The sequence below is a fragment of the Anolis sagrei genome, chromosome 2 (assembly GCF_037176765.1).
Source record: "Anolis sagrei isolate rAnoSag1 chromosome 2, rAnoSag1.mat, whole genome shotgun sequence".
In the NCBI taxonomy this organism is placed as follows: domain Eukaryota; kingdom Metazoa; phylum Chordata; class Lepidosauria; order Squamata; family Dactyloidae; genus Anolis; species Anolis sagrei.
In genome coordinates, this window is record NC_090022.1 from 19,286,318 (window position 1) to 19,307,750 (window position 21,433).

Below are 21,433 nucleotides of genomic sequence, written 5' to 3' on the forward strand. Positions count from 1 at the left end.
TTAGGCTGTTGAGGGACGTGGGCGCCGGTAGTCTATTGTGAGAGTCTCTGTGTTCCCATTTTCATCACTCATCAGGACTTCTGCATAAGGAGAACAGCAGTCTGACCTATAAATTGGGACAAATGTGGGAGACAGATAAATAAAAAGGTCATATGGAAAAAGGAAAGTTAATTAATGAAATTTGATACCACTTTAGCAGCTATGAGTCATAGAATCATAGAGTTGCAAGAGACCTCATGAGCCATCCAGTCCAAGCCCCTGCCAAGAAGCAAGTAAATCACATTCAAAGCACCCCGACAAATGGTCATTCAGCCTCTGCTTAAATGCCCCCAAAGAAGGAACTTCGACCACACTCTGGGGCAGAGAGTTCCACTGCTGAACAGCTCTTACAGTTAGGAAGTTCTTCCTAATGTTCAGGTGGAATCTCCTTTCCTGTAATTTGAAGCCATTGTTCCACATCCTAGGGTCCTTCCACACAGCCCTATATTCCAGAATATCAAGGCAGCAAATCCCACAGTATGTGCTTTGAGCTGTGTTAGATAATGTGGGATTTTCTGCCTTGATATTCTGGAATATAGGGCTGTGCATAGTCTCCAGGGCAGCAGAACACAGGCCTGCTCCCTCCTCCCTATGACTTCTCCTCACATCTCGATACATGGCCTTCATCATGTCTCCTCTCAGCCTTCTCTTTTGCAGGCTAAACATGCCCAGCTCTTTAAGCCGCTCCTCATAGTGCTTGTTCTCCAGACCCTTGATCATTCTGGTCAGTACTGTGAAACTATGGGAAATGTAGCTTGGTGATGCAGAGAAGTCTAAAGACCTTGTAAAACTACAACCACCATGAAATCATAGCATTGAGCCATGGCAATAGAAGTGTTGTCGAACTGCCTTGCTTTTTGTGGTTTTGTTCTTATCAAGTGTAAAACCAACATTGCACTCTGGGATAGAGGGTGCAATGAACCTAAAATAAAAGTAATCCCTTATACATGTGATTTATAACTCGGAGGGCATGACCAGACATACACATGAACCCTGCATGGGAGAGAGAATATTGTTAATTTTACTTTTTAAGTGTAGAGAAAACTGGCAAGATTTAATAATATTAACAATATTCTCTCCCATACAGAATTCATACCTTCTGAGCTCTAAATCACATGTCTAAGGGATATCTTTTATTTTAGGTTAATTGCATCCTCTATCCCAGGGTGCAAGGTAGAATAACCCACAATATCTGCTTTGAACTGGAATATCTTTGCAAAGCCATGCATTTTTGCAGAGCAGATCCTAACCTCAAGAGGGTGCTGTTGGCTAATCTTAGGCCCCTTCCACACAGCTGAATAAAATCCCACATTATCTGCTTTGAACTGGGATATATGGCAGTGTGGATTCAGATATTCCAGTTCAAAGCAGATATTGCGTGTTATTCTGCCTTGATATTCTAGGTTATATGGCTGTGTGGAAGGGCCCTTATTTTAAGAGACCCGAGGGAAGACTTGAAGCAGTTTCTCTGAGTGTTTTGTGAGAGGTATTGATATAACTTTAGTAGTTCTAATGAAAAGTACTTCCCATCTCTTTGTGTTGTTTTTATATATTAAACATCTGCCTTGATATTCTGGGATATAGGGCTGTGTGCCCTTCCACACAGCCCTATAAGCCAGAATATCAAGGCAGAAAATCCCACAATATCTGCTTTGAACTGAGTTATCTGAGTCCACACTCAGATAATGTGGGATTTCCTGTCTTGATATTCTGGGATATAGGGCTGTGTGGAAGGCCCCTCAGATACCCCAGTTCAAAGCAGATATTGTGGGATTTTCTACCTTGATATTCTGGGATATAGGGCTGTGTGGAAGGGCCCTACATCAGCAGGAGAGAGATTTTCCATCAGAGGAAGATTTTCAACACCCGGAAAAGAAAACCTTAAGATGCCAGCCACAGATGCAGGTGAAACGTTAGGGGAAAATGTTGTGCTAGAACACGGCTATACAGTCCAAAACCACACAACACCCCAGTGATTCCAGGCATGAAAATCTTCGACATTACATTAAACCAGATTTCTTATAACAATAGATGTACATACAGATAGTGACAGATAAGATCTCTGTCGCCGTCAGTTCCTCGAGAGCTGCATGTCAGACCGGTAGGATTTGCGTTGACTCGGACAGTGACGGCACTCTCAGCATCCTTGGCAGAAAACCTCATGCGCCAACTGTGCCCAGAGCAGACGGGCTTTTGCTGGAGTTTGCCTACGCAAGGCATGTAGAAGTCTAGCAGCTTGGAGACCGGAGGGGTCTCATCTGTTTCCTGTTGGTGAGTTAGCAATACTCTTGAGTGAATAGCCCCCATCGGTACATATCAAAACCCACACAAAACATATGTGAAGATTCTTTGCAAGATTATTTTAAAATTCTAGTAGCTCCTTCATAGAATTCGTCCAGTGGTTTTTGAGTTATGTTAATCCCACAAATGAGCATTACATTTTTATTTATATAGATTATTATTATTATTATTATTATTATTAATTTTGCCACATTTAAGACTAAGACTGGATCCACACTGCCCTTTACCTCAGGATCTGATCGTAGATGATCTGCTTTGAACTGGATCATATGAAAGACATGGGACAGAAGAATAAGAATATGGGCAGTTGGCGGGAAAAGACCCAGAATAAGGGATAAATGGTTAAATGCAAAAGAAGGAGGCTGGGGGATCCCAAGTCTGGAAGTTTATCATGATGCATTTCAAATCCAAAGATTGCTGGAAATACAGTATACGGGAAAAAAATGGGTAAATATGGAGAAGATAATAAATAATATTAAAGGAAAAGAAATAATATTTAGGGAATGGAAGAGGAGAGAGGAAACAGAACTTAAGGAACCCTTTAAAGGAACAGTAAAAGTGTGGAAAAAAAGAAAGAAGAAGTTAAATCCAGGTAATGAGAATAAGATGGCAACTATATGGCAAATGAATTATAATAATGATGAAATGATAGGCAGAACATTGAGACTGATTGAAAGCAGAGGGAAAAGGTTAGTAGAGGATCTATATACAGAGGATGGAAACCCCGAAGAACAAAAAGAAATTCAGAATTGGATAGGGTCAGGGAATTGGATTCAAAGCTGGGCTATAAGACAGGAAATTTTTAGACGGAGGGGGAAAATTAGAGAACAGGATAGCCCATTTGAGAAGGTGATTAGGAAATGTTTGAGAGGGGAGAAGAAAGTGGCAGGAGATCTGTATGACCAAATTATAACAGTAAAAGAAGAAATAATAGAGGAAATTTTCCAAACATGGAGATTGGATATGGAAATTGGGAGGGAAGACATCCAAAGGGAAATAAGTAATATAGCAAAAGAAAAGTATAATGTATTAAGGGAAGCAAGAAGGAAAATGTTACAAAAATGGTACAGAACTCCTGCACAACTTTCACGCTTTGTACCAGGGATCAAGGATAGGTGTTGGCATGGCTGTGAACAAAGAGGGGTGTTTAATCATATGATATGGGAATGTGATCAAGTGCAAGAATACTGGAAAAGGATTGAAGGGGAAATCAATAGAATGTTAAACTTACAAATAGGAATAATTAATAGAAATATACTACATGCACGAATAGCAGGAGTGAAGAATATACAAAAGGAAAAAATGGTTGACAAATTAATCGCTTGTGCACAAATTGTTTTAGTGAGGGGTTGGAAAGACAAAACAAAATGGACGCTGATTAATTGGTATAACTATATAGTGAATATGTTAAATGTGGAAATAACAAATTGCAAATGGAATAATATAGATAAAATTGAAAAGGTTACAATAACTAAGAGGATGTGGGAACCAGTTCGGAATTATTTAGAGAATGTGTTAGGATGTGGAGCAGAAAAATTAAGACTGAGACTGATATTTCAAATGTAACTTCTGTAGTTTGATGTATAAATGGCATGTACAAGGAGGGGAGGGTGGGAGTGGGAAAAACCAATAAAACAATTAAAAAAAACTGGATCATATGAATCTACACTACCAGATAATTTCGGAAAAGCAGATAAGTAGATCAATTTAAGGCAAAATCATGAGTGAGACACTTCCAAGGTCCTCTCAATAGCCCTTGCTGGGTCTCGCAGACTCAGGGCAGTCAGCTTCTTTGGTCAAGTCCATCTGGAATGCAGTTTTCCTCTTCTCACACTGCCTTCTCCAATCTTCCCAAGTATTACTGTCAGTTTTAATGTGTCCTGCCTTCTCATTATATGGTCAAAGTACCACAGCCTGCTTAGACATCTTGATGTGTAGGGAGAGATCAGGCTTGACTTCCTTTAGGTCACATTTATTTGTCTTTTTTAAGCAGTCTTTGTTCTTGGATGAACTTTCCTCCATCACATTTGTAAAACCCTGCAAACCCCAATAATATGGTAGAACTTAAAGGTAAAGTTTTTCCCTTGTCATTAAGTCTAGTCATGTCTGGCTCTGTGGGGAGGTGCTCATTTCTGTCTTTAAGCTGAAGAGCCAGAGTTGTCTGTAGACACCTCCAAGGTCATGTGGTTGGCATGACTGCATGGAGCGCCGTTACTTTCCCGCCGAAGCAGTACCTATTGATCCACTCACATTTGTATGTTTACAAACTGCTAGATTGGCAGAAACTGAGGCTAACAGCAGGAGCTCAGCCCACTCCCTGGATTTGAACCACCAACCTTTTGGTCAGCAAATTCAGCAGCTCAGCGGTTTAGCCCACTGAAGCTTCATGGCAGTCCTTGCGATATGGTTATTAGGAGACTGTTTTCTGAGCTGACATGAAATAAAGAACTGAATGCTGGGCATTAGCAGTAACCACAGACAGTCTATATAGTGGTCAAACTCACCAGGGCTGTCTCAGGAATGACCGTGACAGGCAGCTTCAGGTAGTTCTGGGCTGTTGGGCTCTTTGCAGTGAATGTTGCGATACTGGAAGAAGATGTAAGGGTTTGGTATGAATAGGTGGAGTGTATGAACAAAGGGACATCTACAATACAGGGTCACCCAGCTCACCCATTCCGCTACCTCTAGCATCCCATCCGACTCTAATTCCCTGTCCAGATGATTTTCTTCCATATCAGCTTTCTTCACTATCCAACTTTCACAACAATTCATAGACATGGAAAACATGATGGTCTAGCCAACCTAACTTTAGTATTCAGTGATATATTTATTTACAGGGTTTAATATACCTCTAAACCTTGCCTGGTTCCTTCATAGATGTCCTTCCAAGCAATCTTACCTGGAGGCAAAGCTACTGTCTTCTCCAGATGCCATGAAAGTTGCAGTGAGGGTGATGTTTTCTCCTCCATTTAAGAAGCTTGATGTTGGCCTGAAGCTCTTCATGAGACCCAAGTCATCCAAGACCTTGAAGGAGAACGAAGCGGCTGGCCCATCATTCACCACCACGACAGAGAGCTCCAAGGTCTCCCCGGGTGACAGTGTCCCTAAGAAGAGCAGAATAGCATGTTCACAAGGTAGCAAAATTTGCAGTAAGGCTCTGGGATCAGAGTGAAGAGAGGGACCCGGAAGACAGTTCCATCTTGTCTCCTGTGTCATCAGTTGGGAGTCCCTTCCCTCAGCACCAACTGCTGATGTGGGACTAGAGTGAAGAGAGAGGCCAGGAAGACCATCCCATCTTGTCTCTTGCACTGTGCTAATAATATAATATAATATAATATAATATAATATAATATAATATATTGTGTATACATATAATATTGATAATATTATAATGTGATACAATATAATACTAGTAATAATAATATGATATTATAATAATATATTTTATATTACATGTAATATTACTAATAATATTACAGTATAATGGTATAGTGCAATATAGTAATATATAATACGAATATTGTGCTATAGTATTAATATATTGTATTTACATATTACTTGTAAGCCGCTCTGAGTCCTCTTTGGGGTGGAAGGGTGGCATATAAATGTTACAAATAAATAGATAAATAAATAAACAAAATACCTTGTTTGGCCTACAACCCTCAGGCCTCTTCCCCACTGCTGCATAAAATCCGCATTATCTGCTTTGAACTGGATTATATGGCAATGTGGATTCAGATAACCAGGTTCAAAGCAGATGATGTGGATTATTAGCCTTGATATTCTGGATTATATGGCTGTGTGGAAGGGCCCTCAGGTTCCCCTAACTAGAGTAAGGATGGTGAATGGTGAATGCAACTGCATGTGTTGCATGGAAATATGTATGAATTTTCATGAAAGTTACAGAAAAAACTGAGAGATACACCTAAGTCCTTGATAGATTACTATTTTAATTTTTTACTGCAAAAAGTCCCATGTTTATATATTTTTATGGCCATTTTTCAGGGGCTGCATAAAAACAACTACAAATTGTAAAATTATAAAAAGAACAACAGGTATCTTGCCTTCATATAATATCATAATAATGGTGAGTATCCCGCCTCCAAAAAATCCGAAATGCTTCAAACTCCAAAATTATCCACCTAGGTGGTGGTTCTTCTTCTTCTTCTTCTTCTTCTTCTTCTTCTTCTTCTTTCATACATTTATATCCCGTCCTTCTCACCCCCAGGGTGGGACTCAGGGCGACTCACAACCAGCATCCTTAAGATGCCAACAACAATAGTGTTGAAATCACACTTAAACATTGTTTTCTGCTGCCCTGGAGACCAGGACGCAGAACAATGGCTTCAAACTACAAGAAAGGAGATTCCATCTGAAAATTAGGAAGAACTTCCTGACTGTGAGAGCTGTTCAGCAGTGGAACTCTCTGCCCCAGAGTGTGGTGGAGGCGCCTTCTTTGAAAGCTTTTAAACAGAGGCTGCATGGCCATCTGTTGGGGGTGGTTTGAATGCAATTTTCCTGCTTCTTGGCAGGGGATTAGACTGGATGGCCCATGAGGTCTCTTCGAACTCTATGATTCTATGATTTGTTAAAACATCAAACTTAAAACATCAATTTAAAAGAGACAAATCCAAATCCAGAGTCATAATCTGAGGTCTGTCCATTGTCAATCACAGAAGTCATTTCCAATTTTTGTTGCTGCATCTGCTGCTCAAATGCTTGGTCCCACAACCATGATTTGAGTTTCTTCCTAAAGGATGGGGGGGGGGGGCTGACCTGATTTCATTAGGGAGTGAGTTCCACAGATGGGGGGTCACCACCGAGAAGGCCCTTTCGCTTGTCCCCACCAATCACACTTGCAAGGGTGGCTGGATCGAGAGTAGGACCTAGAGAGCAGGGCCTCCCTCAATGATCTTAACCTCTGAGGTGGATCACAGAGGGAGATACATTCAGACAAGTAAGCTGGGCCAGAACCGTTTAGGGCTTTATAGGCTAAAGCCAGCACTTTGAATTGTGCTCGATAGCAGACTGGTGAGATCTTGACACCTTTGCTGTTTGATGGTTCAATGAATGCAAACTATTTCATGCAACAAAATTATTTTAAAAACCTACATATTCAATTATGTTCAGCCTATGTGTATAAGGCATGCATAAAACGTAAATACATTTTGGGTTTGGACTTTTGCTCCAAGCATTTTGAAATCCGTCTGCAGACACTTCTGCAGCTGAAAATCCCATTCATGTGAAAAGAGAAGGAAATGAATTCAAGATTAAGAAAAATGAAGGAAGCTGAAATGGGCAGAGTTGTCCTTTCCAACTCACCATTTTGACCCGGCAAGGGCAAGATCTGCACCGACTCCGTCGTGATGGGTTCAGCACTCACTCGTGAAAAAGGAAACCCGCCTGGAGAGAGGCCTTCTACGATCAGCAGGGTTGTCTAAAAGACGATGAAGAAGAAAACTGAAATGCTGCTGAAGATCTTTTACACTGTCCCCGTATACTTTTACACTGTACATAGGAAAAAACTTACACAATTGCAAAAAAGAAAAAAGAATAAGACAATAATAAAGCAAACAAACACTAAAAAGCTAACAGTTACATTAAGAAAATAAAAACCCTAAAATCTAACAAACTACAAAGAATAGACAAATAACTTCCAATTTCATAACCTATGGTTATAGTTATCCAATATATCTGTGTCTTCTAAATAAGTGTCTTATTAACTCAGTGTTTCTCAACCCTCCTAATGCCGCGACCCCTTAATACAGTTCCTCATGTTGTGGTGACCCCCAACCATAAAATTATTTTTGTTGCTACTTCATAACTGTAAATTTGCTACTGTTATGAATCGTAATGTAAATATCTGATGTGCAGGATGTATTTTCATTTACTGGATGAAATTTGGCACAAATACCGATACGTCCAAATTTGAATACTGGTGGATTTGGGGAAGGGTATTGATCTTGTCATTTGGGAGTTGTAGTTGCTGGGATTTATAGTTCACCTACAATCAAAGAACATTCTGAAGTCCACCAATGATGGAATTGAATTAAACTTGGCAAACAGAGCTCCCATGACCAACAGAAAATACTGGAAGGGTTTGGTGGGCATTGACCTTGAGTTTTGGAGTTGTGGTTCACCTGCATTAAGAGAGCACTGTGGACTCAAACAATGATGGATCAGGACCAAACTTGGCCCAAGTACTCAATATGCCCAAATTTGAACAGTGGTAGAGTTTGGGGAAAATAGAGCTTAACATTTGGGAGTTGTAGTTACTGGGATGTATAGTTCACTTACAATCAAAGACCATTCTAAACCCCACCAATGATAGAATTAAGCCAAACTTCCCACACAGAACCACCATGTCTTGAAGGGACTTGCTTCACACACCCTCCCTCACCTGTACTGCCATGTGCCAAACACGCTTGATCTCCCCTCCCTGCTTGGGGTCTCAGAAACAGCCCTCCCTTGGCTGAGAGGCTGGTCTATCACAGTGGAGGGGGGCTTTGCTGGGAGGATTCGTCATCTGTTTTCAAAAAGGAAGAGAAGGACAGGCGAAGAGATCTTCAGCTTTCTCTGCCAAAGGAATTTCTAAGACCACCAGAAATATATGTTTCCTGTTGGTGTTTGGCAGCCCCTCTGAAACTTAGATTTTTTTTAAAAAAAATTATGCCAATGATTTATTCTTGATCAAAATCTGTCAACTTATTCATCTCTGCAACCTGTAAAGCCAAAATACTTGTAGAAATGAAAGCAGTACATTCAACACATCTCTAATTACTGGAAAGGAAAAGGTACATACTGGAGCATTCAAGATAATTGGGGCGACGGCCAAGATGTTGCCAAAGGCATCAGAGGTTTGATTCAAAGCCACAGAGCCAATGGGGATTCCTTGACCAGAAACATAAGCCAGACGGTGGACCTCAGCACCTTTAGCATCTCCCATCACCTTCATGGAGAACGTGTAGTTTGCGCCTGAGAAAAATGCAAGAGGTTAGAATGGCAACCATGGTATCTCTGTTTATCTTCCCCATTTGAATGCAATATTCCTGCTTCTTGGCAGGGGGTTGGACTGGATGGCCCATGAGGTCTCTTCCAACTCTTTGATTTTACGATTCTATGATTCTATGATTCTATGATTTTTTGCTGTCTACTGCATTGAGTTTCAGAATTTTCCTTCTCTCCTGGTTCCCTTTTCAGCTTCTCTGATTTTCAGAGACCAGAAAGGAACACAGACTCATAGAGTAGGAAGAGATCCCAAGGGCTACCCAATCCATGCACATTCTGCCATGCAGGTACACATAATCAAAGCACCCTGATAAGATCTCCATACAGCCTCTGCTTAAAAAGCTCCAGAGAAGGAGACTGCACCACACTCCAAGGTAGCATATGGGCTGGGCTGTAGCACAGTTGATTAATCACAGCTGCAATAGATCACTGCCAACTGGAATATGGCAAGTTTGAAGGCTGAGTTGGATTGAGCACCTGACTGTTAAGCCTAGCTTACTGTCCATCTAGGCAGTTCGAAAACAGCTGAGCTGTGAGAAGAGAAATTAGGGACCGCTTAAAGTGGGGAAGTATTTTTTGACATCATAAAAATGCCTGCAATCAAAGAGCAAGAAGGAAATACGATCAAAATGACTCAGTGTCATAGTGGATGAAGCAACAGAACCCCCCTGTGACCAGAATTGAGTATTACCTCCAGGCACCAAAGCTGAAATGCCAAACATACCTCTGCCTTTTTGCTGTCTTTCTGTCTGTATGTTTAAAAACAGCATTAAATGTTTGCTATATGCACATTGTGATCTGCCCTGAGCCCTTCGGGGTTAGAAGGGCAGAATATAAATACTGTAAATAAACAAATAAATATCCCACTGCCAAACAGCTCTAAACATCAGGAAGTTCTTCCTAATGTTAAGGTAGAATCCCCTTTCCTGCAATTTGAATCCATTGTTCTAGTTTCAAAAGCAGCAAAAAACAAGCTGGCCCCCATCTCCGATGTGGCAGCCTTTCAAATATTTAAGCATAGGTTAAATGGAAGGAAAAGGGAAGAGGGGCCGACCAAGGGCACGGTGGATGGATGGTGTCCTTGAAGTGACTGGATTGACCGTGAAGGAGCTGGGGGTGGTGACGACTGACAGGGAGCTCTAGCGTGGGCTGGTCCATGAAGTCATGAAGAGTCGGAAACAACTGAACGAATGAACAACAACAATTATGCCCCTTATCAACCCTTTCTTCTTCAAGCTAAACATACGCAGTTCCCTAAGCCACATCCCATAGGGCTTTGACCATTTTGGTTGCTCTTCTCCACACATGTTCTACCTTGTTAGTCTCCTTCTTGAATAGAGATCCTTTTCAAATGTACTGTTTTCAAGTCAGGTGTTGCCTATCCTATATCTATACATTTCATTTTTATTTCCTAAGTTAAGTACTGTTCATTTCTACCAGTTGAAATTCATTTTGTTACTTTTGGGCCAGTTCTCTACTGCAACTCTGTGGTCAATGTACAATAGAGGTTGATCGCAGAATCATGCTGGTGGACTTAGAAATTCCTAAAGAGGTGTTCTCTTAGGTAAAAAGCATTCATGATTTTTCCACTCTTGTAGGAATCTTGTAACCTTAATGTGGAGGGATGGCAATAATGTCTCTATGCCGTAGAACAGTGGTTCTCAACTTGTTGGTCCCCAGATGTTTTGGCCTTCAACTCCCAGAAATCCTAACAGCTGTAACTATCTGGTATTTCTGGGAGTTGTAGGTCAAAACACCTGAGGACCCACAGGTTGAGAAGGTGTTGTTCTTCCTTCCACATGAGACAAACATGCCTCTTACCTTTTACTGGTCGCCCTTGGACAGGGAGCACATACTCTTTCTGCTTTTGCATAATCTGGTAAGAAAAGTCCATCAAGCTCTTGCCCCCAATTTCCACCTCATAGGAGCCACTGGGAGAAACCACCACAGTCCAAGAACCCTTCTCATGGATAGGGGACACCTCCACAACCTTGTGGTTGGCTGTGTTGATCACAACAGTGGAGGCTGATGTGGCACCTGCCGTAGGATGACAGCAAATGTGGACAGAATTTGAGAATCAGTAAGCACATGACACGACATTGTTTTTTCTCACTATCGACTTGCAGCAAAGTTCTTCATTCTTTACATCACAGATCAACATACCTGAAGGCCGCAACACAGTCATGCTGAATCCAGAGGAGGTTAAACTCTTGACAGAGACACTAATTTCTGTGAGGGTCTCATCGACAAGAAAGGAGAACCGCGCCCCATCCATGCGACTATGAGCCACCTTCGCTGGGGCAGCATTCAGGGAAAGCTTCATTATGCCTAGGATCTGGGAGAGCTGGCTTTTGGAGGTCATCACATAGTAGCCACCAGAATAGGCAGCCAGCTCTTCATAGGGATTAGCATAACTTGTGGCAGAGGCTTCAGTTTCTTCTCCAGCAACACCTGTGGAGATGGAAATCATTTTCACACATCACCGAAATATTGCTATTGTTCCATTTTAACTGCCAGGACTGCATCCCATGGAATTGGGGGGTTGTAGTTTAGTGAAGCCCAAGAACTTTATAGCTAAAAATCCTAAATGCCTTTCCCTAAACTGCAAATCTTGGGATTCCATAGGAAGTTGAAGTGGATAATAGCACTGTAACAACCTAGTATGATAAGGATCTAAGTAAAGAATCCCTTGTTCCTTGTTTTAAAGTTTTGCTCTCATCAACTCCTGTGTTCACAAGTGGAAAATAATTCAGGAGTCACATGCTGGTCCTGCCGTACAGCCATGCAGTAAACTGTCTAAGAGCTCTTTTGTGGAACACAATTATAGCACTTTCATTGCATTTTAACCACTCAACTCATAGAATCCTGGGATTTGTAGTTCTATTAGATCAGTGGTTCTTAACCTGTGGATCACAGACCACCAGTGGGCCACGAGGATGAAAATCTTGTCCATGAGTCTCATTCCTCTTTATTTTATTTTATTTTATTTTATTTCAGCTCCTTTCACACCGCCTACCACTCTTTCCCTGTCGCTGACCATGGCACATGTTCTGTATCAGAAACTAGAGCTGATATGGTCTATCCAATGCAATTTTCTGAATCAGCATCCCAAACCAAATCTAAAGTTGAGCAAAAACCAATTTGTAATCCTTTTGGTACTAATGTTGGAAAGTGGTCCCTGGTCAAAGTGGTCCCTGGTCAAAGGGGCTCCTAGTCAAAGGGGTCCCTGGTCAAAGTAGTCCCTGGTCAAAGGGGTCCCCGGTCAAAGGGGCCCCTGGTCAAAGGGTTCCTGGTCAAAGGGGTCCCTGGTCAAAGGGGTCCCTGGCCAAAGAGGACCCTGGTCAAAAGTGTCCCTGGTCAAAGGGCACCTGGTCAAAGGGGCCCCTGGTCAAAGGGGCCCCTGGTCAAGGCGGTTCCTGGTCAAAGAGGACCCTGGTCAAAGAGGACTCTGGTCAAAGGGGTCCCTAGTCAAGGTGGTCCCTGGTCAAAGGGTCCCTGGTCAAGGTGGTCATTGGTCAAAGTGGTCCCTGGTCAAAGGTGCCCATGGTCAAAGGAGCCCCTGGTCAAAGTGGTCCCTGGTCAAAGTGGTCCCTGGTCAAAGTAGTCCCTGGTAAAAGTAGTCCCTGGTCAAAGGGGTGGGGCTGGTCAAAGAGGGCCCTGGTCAAAGTGGTCCCTGGTCAAAGTAGTCCCTGGTCAAAGTAGTCCCTGGTCAAAGTAGTCCCTGGTCAAAGGGGTCCCTGGTCAAAAAAGGCTGGGAACCACTGTATTACATAGCTGGACTTCTAATGCTCCCCAAACTGCAAATACCAGGATTCCATGGGATGCAAATATGAAAATTAAAGTGATATTAAAATAGTCGGATTATGTAGTGTGAATGGACCCTAACCTAAATAAAACACCCACACATGCACTTCGTCCCTTTTGTACCCAGCTTTTTGCTTTTTTTTAAGAGTAAGGTCACACATTGCATGGGATCTATTCCAAGACCTTTCTAATTTTGACATGCATTCTGGAGCCCTAATTTTGTTACCCAAAATGAACAATGTCTAGGTCTTCAGGCTGAAGCATACCATAAAATTGTGCCGGAGGACCTAGCAATGCTTAGAGACATGTTCCCTCTAGGCCTCCTGTTAACTGTATGGCCAACTTCTAGCAACTTTTAGTGGAAGTTGACCATAGAATCACTCTGGAGACCTAGAAATTAAACTTTTCTGTGCATTACTTGGTTCTCCTTCATGATTCAAATTCAAATCACGTTTTTGTATGACTGGAAATGTGTTCTGTGAACTTGCATAATAAACAAGTCTATTACTTTTAGTAGCCTTGTGGAAGGGTAGTCTCCTTTGTTTCCATGCTGGATATTTGTTTGGAGCTTTCCAGTTAGCCTATTATTGGGCTAGCTAAAATACAATTTATGAAACACAGGCTTGGTAACGTATTTACAAAACAGATTAAGTAATATAGGTTGATGTTCCAAAGTATTTCCTTTTTCTTCCCCACTCAGTAAGAATTGATTTAAGTTCCCATTCATTTCCACCCAAATTATCATCTTCCAAGGTTCTCGGGCTGACTTACTTCTCCGTTTGCGGCTGGAACAATATCCAGTGAGGGCATAGTTCACTTCAGACCCAGTAGAATCAATGAGGACCTTAACCTCATCCTTCAGCCAGGCATCTTTAGCCCCAGCATCAGTAAAGGTGAAGATCTTTGATCTGGAAAAGGCCAAATGGATACAAACAGTCACTCATTATTGTTGGAGCAAGAATAGCTTGACTATTGGGAGTGGAGAATGTTACACGGAAGGGATAGAAAGTTTGTACACATGGGTAGGAGTGGAAAGAAAATTTGAAAATATTTGGGAAATGGTTGATTGTGTAATTAGATGATTTGGTCCCTAACGTTCAAAGCCAGCCTGAGACGGAGTGAGCTTCCAACCATTTGTGTAGCTTGCTGTCAACCTTTACAGCCCAAAAGACAGTTGCATCTGTCAAGTACAAAATTTAAGTACCACTTATCCGGGGAGGCTAATTTAACTAATTTACGATGCCATAAAATCTCCAGCAAGCATGCAAAGAATGAGGAAGTACTCCATCAGTGTCACAAATGGACAGTGAAGCGACAGCTCCCCTGGTGGCCAGAATACCCTCATGAAGCTGGAATGTTAAATAGCCTCTGTGTATCTGTGTATATATGTTGTGTGTCTATGGCATTCAATGTTTGCCATGTATATCTAAGGACCTCATCACATTAAAGACATTCTCTTTCCTACCACACTTCACCAACGCAGCCAGGGTAGAGCCCGCCGAATCTCATCACATGATGCATATCTACTTCCAGCAGGGCTCCATGCTGGCTGCATTGGTGAAGTGTGGTAGGAGGGGTAAAACTGAACACGGGAGACTCCCCAGGTTGAAAATCATGGGCTATTCTTTCCAGTGTGTGATGGGCAAGCAGGGGCGACAGATTCGCTCCACTGCCCCACTGTTTGTCCCGTTGCCCTACGGGCCCCCCTCCCCCCCAGTGTCCCCTGCATCAAGGACCTCAATTTGATTATGTCCTGAGTCTTAGTAGACCATAAGCTCAATGTAAGTAAACAGTGTGATGTGGAAGCTAAAAAAGCTAATGAGACTTTAGGCTGCTTCAATAGAAGTCCCACTTTATTCCGCTTTGATTAGACCTCATCCGAAATATACTGTGGATAGTTCTGGGCACCATAATTAAAGACGGAGATTGACAAGTGGAACATAGTGCACCTATGGAAATTTCTTTGAGGCTAGACTAGACCCCAGGGTTTACGTGCCAAGAGGAAGAAACGTGCCAAGGGGAAGGCGAGTCAAGCCAACCCCAACCGGGACCGCCTTCCACCTGGAAACTGATGCCCTCACTGTGGGAGAAGATGCAGATCAAGAATAGAGCTCCACAGTCACCTACAGACCCACCGCCAGGATACTACACTTGGAGGATGATCATCCTCGGACTTCGAGGGATCGCCTAAGTAAGTAAGTAAGACCCCAGGGGTTTTATAACTTCCCTTCAGGAGCATCTAGAAGAGCTGGCCATCTCTGTGGTCAGTTGTCTCCATGACCACTGGTGCTCTTCTGTCTCCAATAATGTAACTCGAAACCCAGCACCTCATGAACCCCCTTCTTTCTTGGAAGAAAGTATGCGCCCAAGCTATGTTGCTCAGTTAATGAAAGGAACTCATTATCACTGGAGTCTGAAACCTGAAGTACGGCAGGAAGAATGAATGATACCCCAAGAGGTTTGCTTGGAAGTGAGCAGAGAAAGGCGAGGAGAACATTACCTTGGCAAGCTCTCTTGCAGTGCCAGTTTCAAACCAGTTAATGACATCTCTGGGCAGTCACCGCCCCCAGTAGCACGGAGACGAGAGATATAGTACTCAAACTCATCCACGTTATTGGTCTTCATGACAGGTCCAACATCTGTCAAGAGAAACAGGAGAAAGAGAAACGGAAGCATGACGGACCATTAATAATGGCTGAAAATATGGACATACCATAAAGCAAACAATTTGTTTATTTTGTGAGATTTGTTTCTGTCTTTTCGTAGAATTATAGACTTAGAAAAAAATCACAAGGGCCATCCAATCCAACCAGAGGATTTGGAAGCTGACAACAGTTAAAAATAAATCAAATATTACAAAGCAAATATTTCAAAATAGAGAGGGTAAGACTGGATTATATACAATATAGACTCATATAATCCAGTTCAAAGTAGAGAATGTGGATTTTCTGCTTTGATAATTTGGATTATATGGCAGTGTAGATGGGGTCTGAGTAATTCACTTTTTGTTTCCTGGTTAGGATACACTTTTCTGATGCAACTATGATACTGAAAATATGACTGACAAATTAATAAAAATGTGTGTGAGCAACAGGTTTAACTTGTAATAGAAGACTGGATCTATTTCCAGCACCCTATTTCTGGTGAGAAGAAATCTCCAAGATACATTCAAGTGAAATCATGGAAAAAGAAGCACTAGGAATGATACAGAAAAAGCAGGCTCTACTTAAAGGGACAGTTTGGTGTTTTTAAAAGAATAAAATAGTGCCACAAGTGAGGAAAATGTGGTCTTAAAATTTACTTACATTGCTTTCTAACCGATTAATTTCTAGGTTTACCTAATTTTGTACTACTGTAATAGTTCTTATTTAATTGTTTATTTTAACTCCTAGAACACAGAATTGTGAAAATGCACAAGCAGACAGATTGGAGACAGGTTGACAGCAGTGGTGTTAGCTTCCTCATGCACACTGTTTGAACAAAGGGTTGCAAATTCTGGACTACACAGATAATTGTGGATGTTTCTTTTGGTTTCTATTTCACCTGGGTCATTGAAGGGCACGAGTACATAGTTAAACGGTGCATCAGGAGAGCCAGCATATTCTCGGAGGATTTCAATGCAGGTGGTTTTGACCTGATGGATGTCATCTGACATACTGCCGGTTGTGTCTATTGCGAAGGCGAGGGTGTAACCTTCCAAGTTGAAGAACTTTTTGAAAATATCACGGCCAATCTGGCTTAGAAGGCCAGAACCTGTACAAATAGGAAACAAAACCAAAATATGTAATAAGATACTTATAATGGAGTGGTTTGTCTGTTGGACGATGATTCTGGAGGCCAGGGTTCGATTCCCCATTCGGCCACGTTGAAAACTGCTGGGTGACCCCGGGCAAGTCACACTCCCTCGGCCTGAGAAAACCTCTGAGAAGGCCACCTTAAGGTTATCATCACTCAGAAACAACTTGAAGGCAAATGCCATACTAATAACACCATCTTAGGCTGTTGTTACTAGAATTTGTCTGTCTTGTTTTCCTGGCAAAAAAATATGCATGAACAGCTTTTGTAAAAGATACATTTATAAAAAAACGTACTGTATTTACTGGAGTATAGGCTGAGTTTTTCAGTACTTTTTTAGGCCGAAAATGCCTCCCTCGGCTTGTACTCGTCAAACTTATTTATCATTTTACTGTGTTATTATTATTTTATTACATTTTTTATTTTACTCTATTTATTATTATTATTATTATTACATTTATTATTTTACTCTATTATTATTACATTTACATTATTTTACTCTATTATTATTTTTATTATTTTACTCTATTATTATTACTTTTATTATTTTACTCTATTTATTATTATTATTATTATTACATTTATTATTTTACTCTCATTATTATTGGAAGGATATGTAAGCACATTTACAATGAAGAAGGTTAGAATAATGGTTTAATCAGAGTTGGACAGTCTTATCTTAAATTACAGTTTTATGTAAATATTCAAAAACATTTACCCTACTGATGCCTCAATCAATGGAATATTATTGATATCTATTTTTATTTTGAAATTTACCAGTAGCTGCTGCATTTCCTACCCTCAGCTTATACTAAAGTCAATACATTGTCCCAGTTTTTTGTGGTAAAATTTGGTGACTCGGCTTATATTCAGGTTGGCTTATATTTGAGTATATACGGTACTCGAATACTGACAGAACTCATTATCTGCATGCATATTCTATAACTGTTTGCTCTTAATGTTACCCAATTTTGCTAGCATAATGTCATACATTATTACTTTGAGGTCGTTCTTTGTAGGAAAACGGAAAAGTAATTGTATAAATTTGAGGGATCAGTCGAAATCCAAATATATTGGAAGAATTGGAAAATGTCATTTGTTAGATGAAAAAAGCTACAGCATTACTTATCATTGCATATTTTGTAAAAGGGAAGCTGCACCATTGTTATCCCCAAATGTAGCATGTCATAGGTTGAATTGTTACATCTACATGGTTGTAGCTGTGTTTCCCTTGTTGTTACCCAAAGAAGATTTGTCTCATCAATTTGATTCATGTTTCCATTTCGTTCCATTCATTTGGTTGGCATGAAACGGAAAGGCCCTTCCTGGAATGAAAATATGATACGAAAAGCAGGTGGGAGCGGGTACCGGTTCCAAGACTGCTTTTCGGATTGATTAACACACGCACAGGCCCAAAGTGCTGGGATCTGGCAGGGCCTGCAGCTGACCACTAAGGAGCACTACTTCCTTGGGGCTCGACTGCAGACCCTACCAGGACTGGGACGGTAGGACCAAAGCCTACACCTGTAGGCTCCAGTGCTTTGGACTATGGGTGAAGTCCACCCCCCCCCCCCAAATGGGCTGAAAGAAAACAGATCTTTCATCACCGAAAACAGAATACAAACATCTGCTCTCCCAATTTTGGGAGGTTCAGTTAAAATTGATTGAGGCCCCCACCAAAAACCAGGCCACCAAATGGATCAAGATTTACCTTGAATGCACATGACTATTAATCATAGACTCACAGAGTTGGAGGAGACCCCCAAGGGCCATCCAGTGCGACCCCCTTCTCCCAGGCAATAAGACACAATCCAAGCACTCCTGATAGATAGCCATCTGGCTTCTCTTTAGGAACCTTCAGAGAAGCAAACTCCACCATACCTTGAGTCAGCATATTCTACTTTCAAAGAGCTCTCAGAGCAGGGAATAACCTGCCCCTCTGTTCCTACTGATTGTCAAAGGCTCAGGTTGGGGACTTACCTTCTCCCACAAAGAAGTTTCTTGTGGCTTGTATGGCCAATTCAGCAGCTTGCTTGTGTAACTGATAGTGTGGAGAAAGTTCGCGATCCGAAGTCTCTTTGTTGATGCCACCCGTCGGAGGGAAATTCTGGGTCACATCATTTCTCCCACCATGCCCACATTTACCTGCAAGAAGATTATGAGACTGAGGTGATGAAGATGATGGAATATATATCTCAACATTCTCCCAAAATTCAGAGTCAGTGCAGCTTACAATTCAAAAAAAACATGGCCTAGGACAGTGGTGCTCAACCTGTGGGTCCCCAGGTGTTTTGGCCTACAACTTCCAGAAATCCCAGCCAGTTTACCAGCTGCTACGATTTCTGGGAGTTGAAGGCCAAAATATCTGGGGACCCACAGGTCGAGAACCACTGCTTTAGGATCTACAATTGCCTAGAGAAATATCCTATCTAAGAATCACTAGGTTCCCCTGGTGTGCCTATAAAGTCACATTTCTGGTGGAAGCTGACCATGGAGTTGTACTGGAGGATCCAGAGCAGCGGTTCTCGACCTGTGGGTCCCCAGGTGTTTTGGTCTACAACTCCCAGAAATCCCAGGCAGTTTACCAGATGTTAGGATTTCTGGAAATTGAAGGTCAAAACATCTGTGGACCCACAGGTTGGGAACCACTGATCTAGAGGTTCCTGCAGAGAACATATTTAATTAAATCCAAGAATAATCTAATCTGCAAATGTTAAATTTGCAAATGTAGACGGCAGACTAGCTGCAAAATTGCAGTCGGCCCTCTGTATGGTGAAATACATTCTGCATCCATGAATTTAGCCATTCGGGGCTGCAAAACATCTCCCCATAAAATATCCAACCTTCCCCACTTGATTTTCGCCATTTTAGAGAAGTGGAGCCACCGGGGGCTCCACTTCTACAGTTACTGCTAATAAAAAATAACCACAATAGTAATAACAATAATAGTAACAACAACAACAATGCCCAGACCTCAGGTAGAGGACCATTGGAGGAGGTAATACACAGGAATGGTGAAATCCTGATTTACCAAGCAACATCCTCTGTGAGCAATGGGGGTCTGTTCTCTGGTCAAATGGGACACAGCAGACTATTTCCATCTCCCTTTTGTGCCCAATCTCTGGTGCAAGAAGACATTGAGACAGAGGTCCTACTTCTGACTGTCGAACAAAAGATTGCACAGGAGAGGGAGACAGATATGTCCATTTGCTCCATGCCAATGAACAGGAGGACAGAGTTTCGTGCTCACAGTGGCTGATGCCTGTTAAGTTTGGATTGGAGCAGATGGCAAGCCAAAGACGACGCTGATCTAGAATCTTGGTCCCATTTTATATCCTCTGAATTTCTAGTATCCAGGACATATTGATAGAGATTCACATGGGATTCCCATCAGGTATCCACTAAAAATAGACAGAGAGGGATCTATATATACTTTACAGGGATGATAGCTGCTTTTACCTCTTGGTTTGGTCCTGCATGTTGTTGATAACTTGTAGCCGCTTGTGAGCATGTCTTTGACTAGAAGGTTTTGATCACACGAATACCAGCCACTGTTAAGCGCAAAGAGTTATTGAGAAAGGGGATTAATATTCCTGAGTAGATCTGTTATGGAAATGTAAAAGGGTTAGGAATTATTGGAAGAAGAAACATAATACAATTATTGGAATCTTACAATTAGAACTAGGATTTACATTGCAACTGTATCTTCTGACCATGATAGATGAATGAATTAACAAACCTACATGGAGAATAATTATCTACATGGTTGCAATAGCTAGGATAGTACTGGCAAAAAAGTGGGAAATTACTGAAATATGTTCCATTTGTGTCTGGCAGCTGAAATTAAGGCTCCTTCTACCCTACTATATAAAATCCAGATTATCTACTTTGAATGGGATTATATGACAGTGTAGACTCAGATAATCCAGTTTTTTTTAATGAAATCGCTTCTGCTGTAAGATAATTGGTCGTCTGCTAAGAAGTTGCCCAAGGGATGTCTAGATGCTTTACCATCCTGTGGGGGGCTTGTCTTATGTCCCCACATGAGAAGCTGGAGCTGACAGACGGGAGCTCACCCAGATCCCTGGATCTGAACCACCAGCCTTTCGGTCAGCAGTCCTGCTGGTACAAGAGTTTAACCCATTGTGCCACCGGGGGCTCTTGGATAATCCAGTTCAAAGCAGATAATGTGGATTATCTGATTTGATAATCTGGATTATATGGCAGTGTAGAAGGGGCCTAAGAGAAGCAGTTTAAGTGGACAAATTAGCATAATGGGTACTGTGCCATTATTTGAGCAGAGGCCACAAGGTGGTGCTAGAGAGAGAAGATTAGTACATTTTATGGGGTGGAGAGTGGGCTGAAGGAAGACAACCATTTTCTCCTGTTTTCCTGTTATTACCCCCACCCAAGTCCCCATCGTGGAAGAAAGCCTAGTTTATGATATGGGAAGGGAGGGAGGGGGGATAACCAGCAAAAACAAGTG

At 41.7% G+C, this 21,433-nt stretch overlaps 1 protein-coding gene across 1 annotated transcript in view; it reads right to left on the reverse strand.

The window, feature by feature from the left end:
- Positions 1–21,433, reverse strand: part of LOC132765687 (von Willebrand factor A domain-containing protein 7-like) — a 28,375-nt gene continuing 6,942 nt past the window's right edge. Inside the window, exons 5-17 of the mRNA XM_067465521.1 lie at positions 20,407–20,498; positions 18,928–19,092; positions 16,696–16,905; positions 15,653–15,791; positions 13,924–14,060; positions 11,512–11,799; positions 11,170–11,385; positions 9,143–9,315; positions 7,663–7,777; positions 5,240–5,444; positions 4,845–4,926; positions 2,081–2,304; positions 1–106 (exon numbers count right to left, since the gene is read on the reverse strand). Of these exons, the coding sequence (XP_067321622.1) occupies positions 1–106; positions 2,081–2,304; positions 4,845–4,926; positions 5,240–5,444; positions 7,663–7,777; positions 9,143–9,315; positions 11,170–11,385; positions 11,512–11,799; positions 13,924–14,060; positions 15,653–15,791; positions 16,696–16,905; positions 18,928–19,092; positions 20,407–20,498 (2,152 nt within the window). The remainder of the gene's footprint in view (positions 107–2,080; positions 2,305–4,844; positions 4,927–5,239; positions 5,445–7,662; positions 7,778–9,142; positions 9,316–11,169; positions 11,386–11,511; positions 11,800–13,923; positions 14,061–15,652; positions 15,792–16,695; positions 16,906–18,927; positions 19,093–20,406; positions 20,499–21,433) is intronic.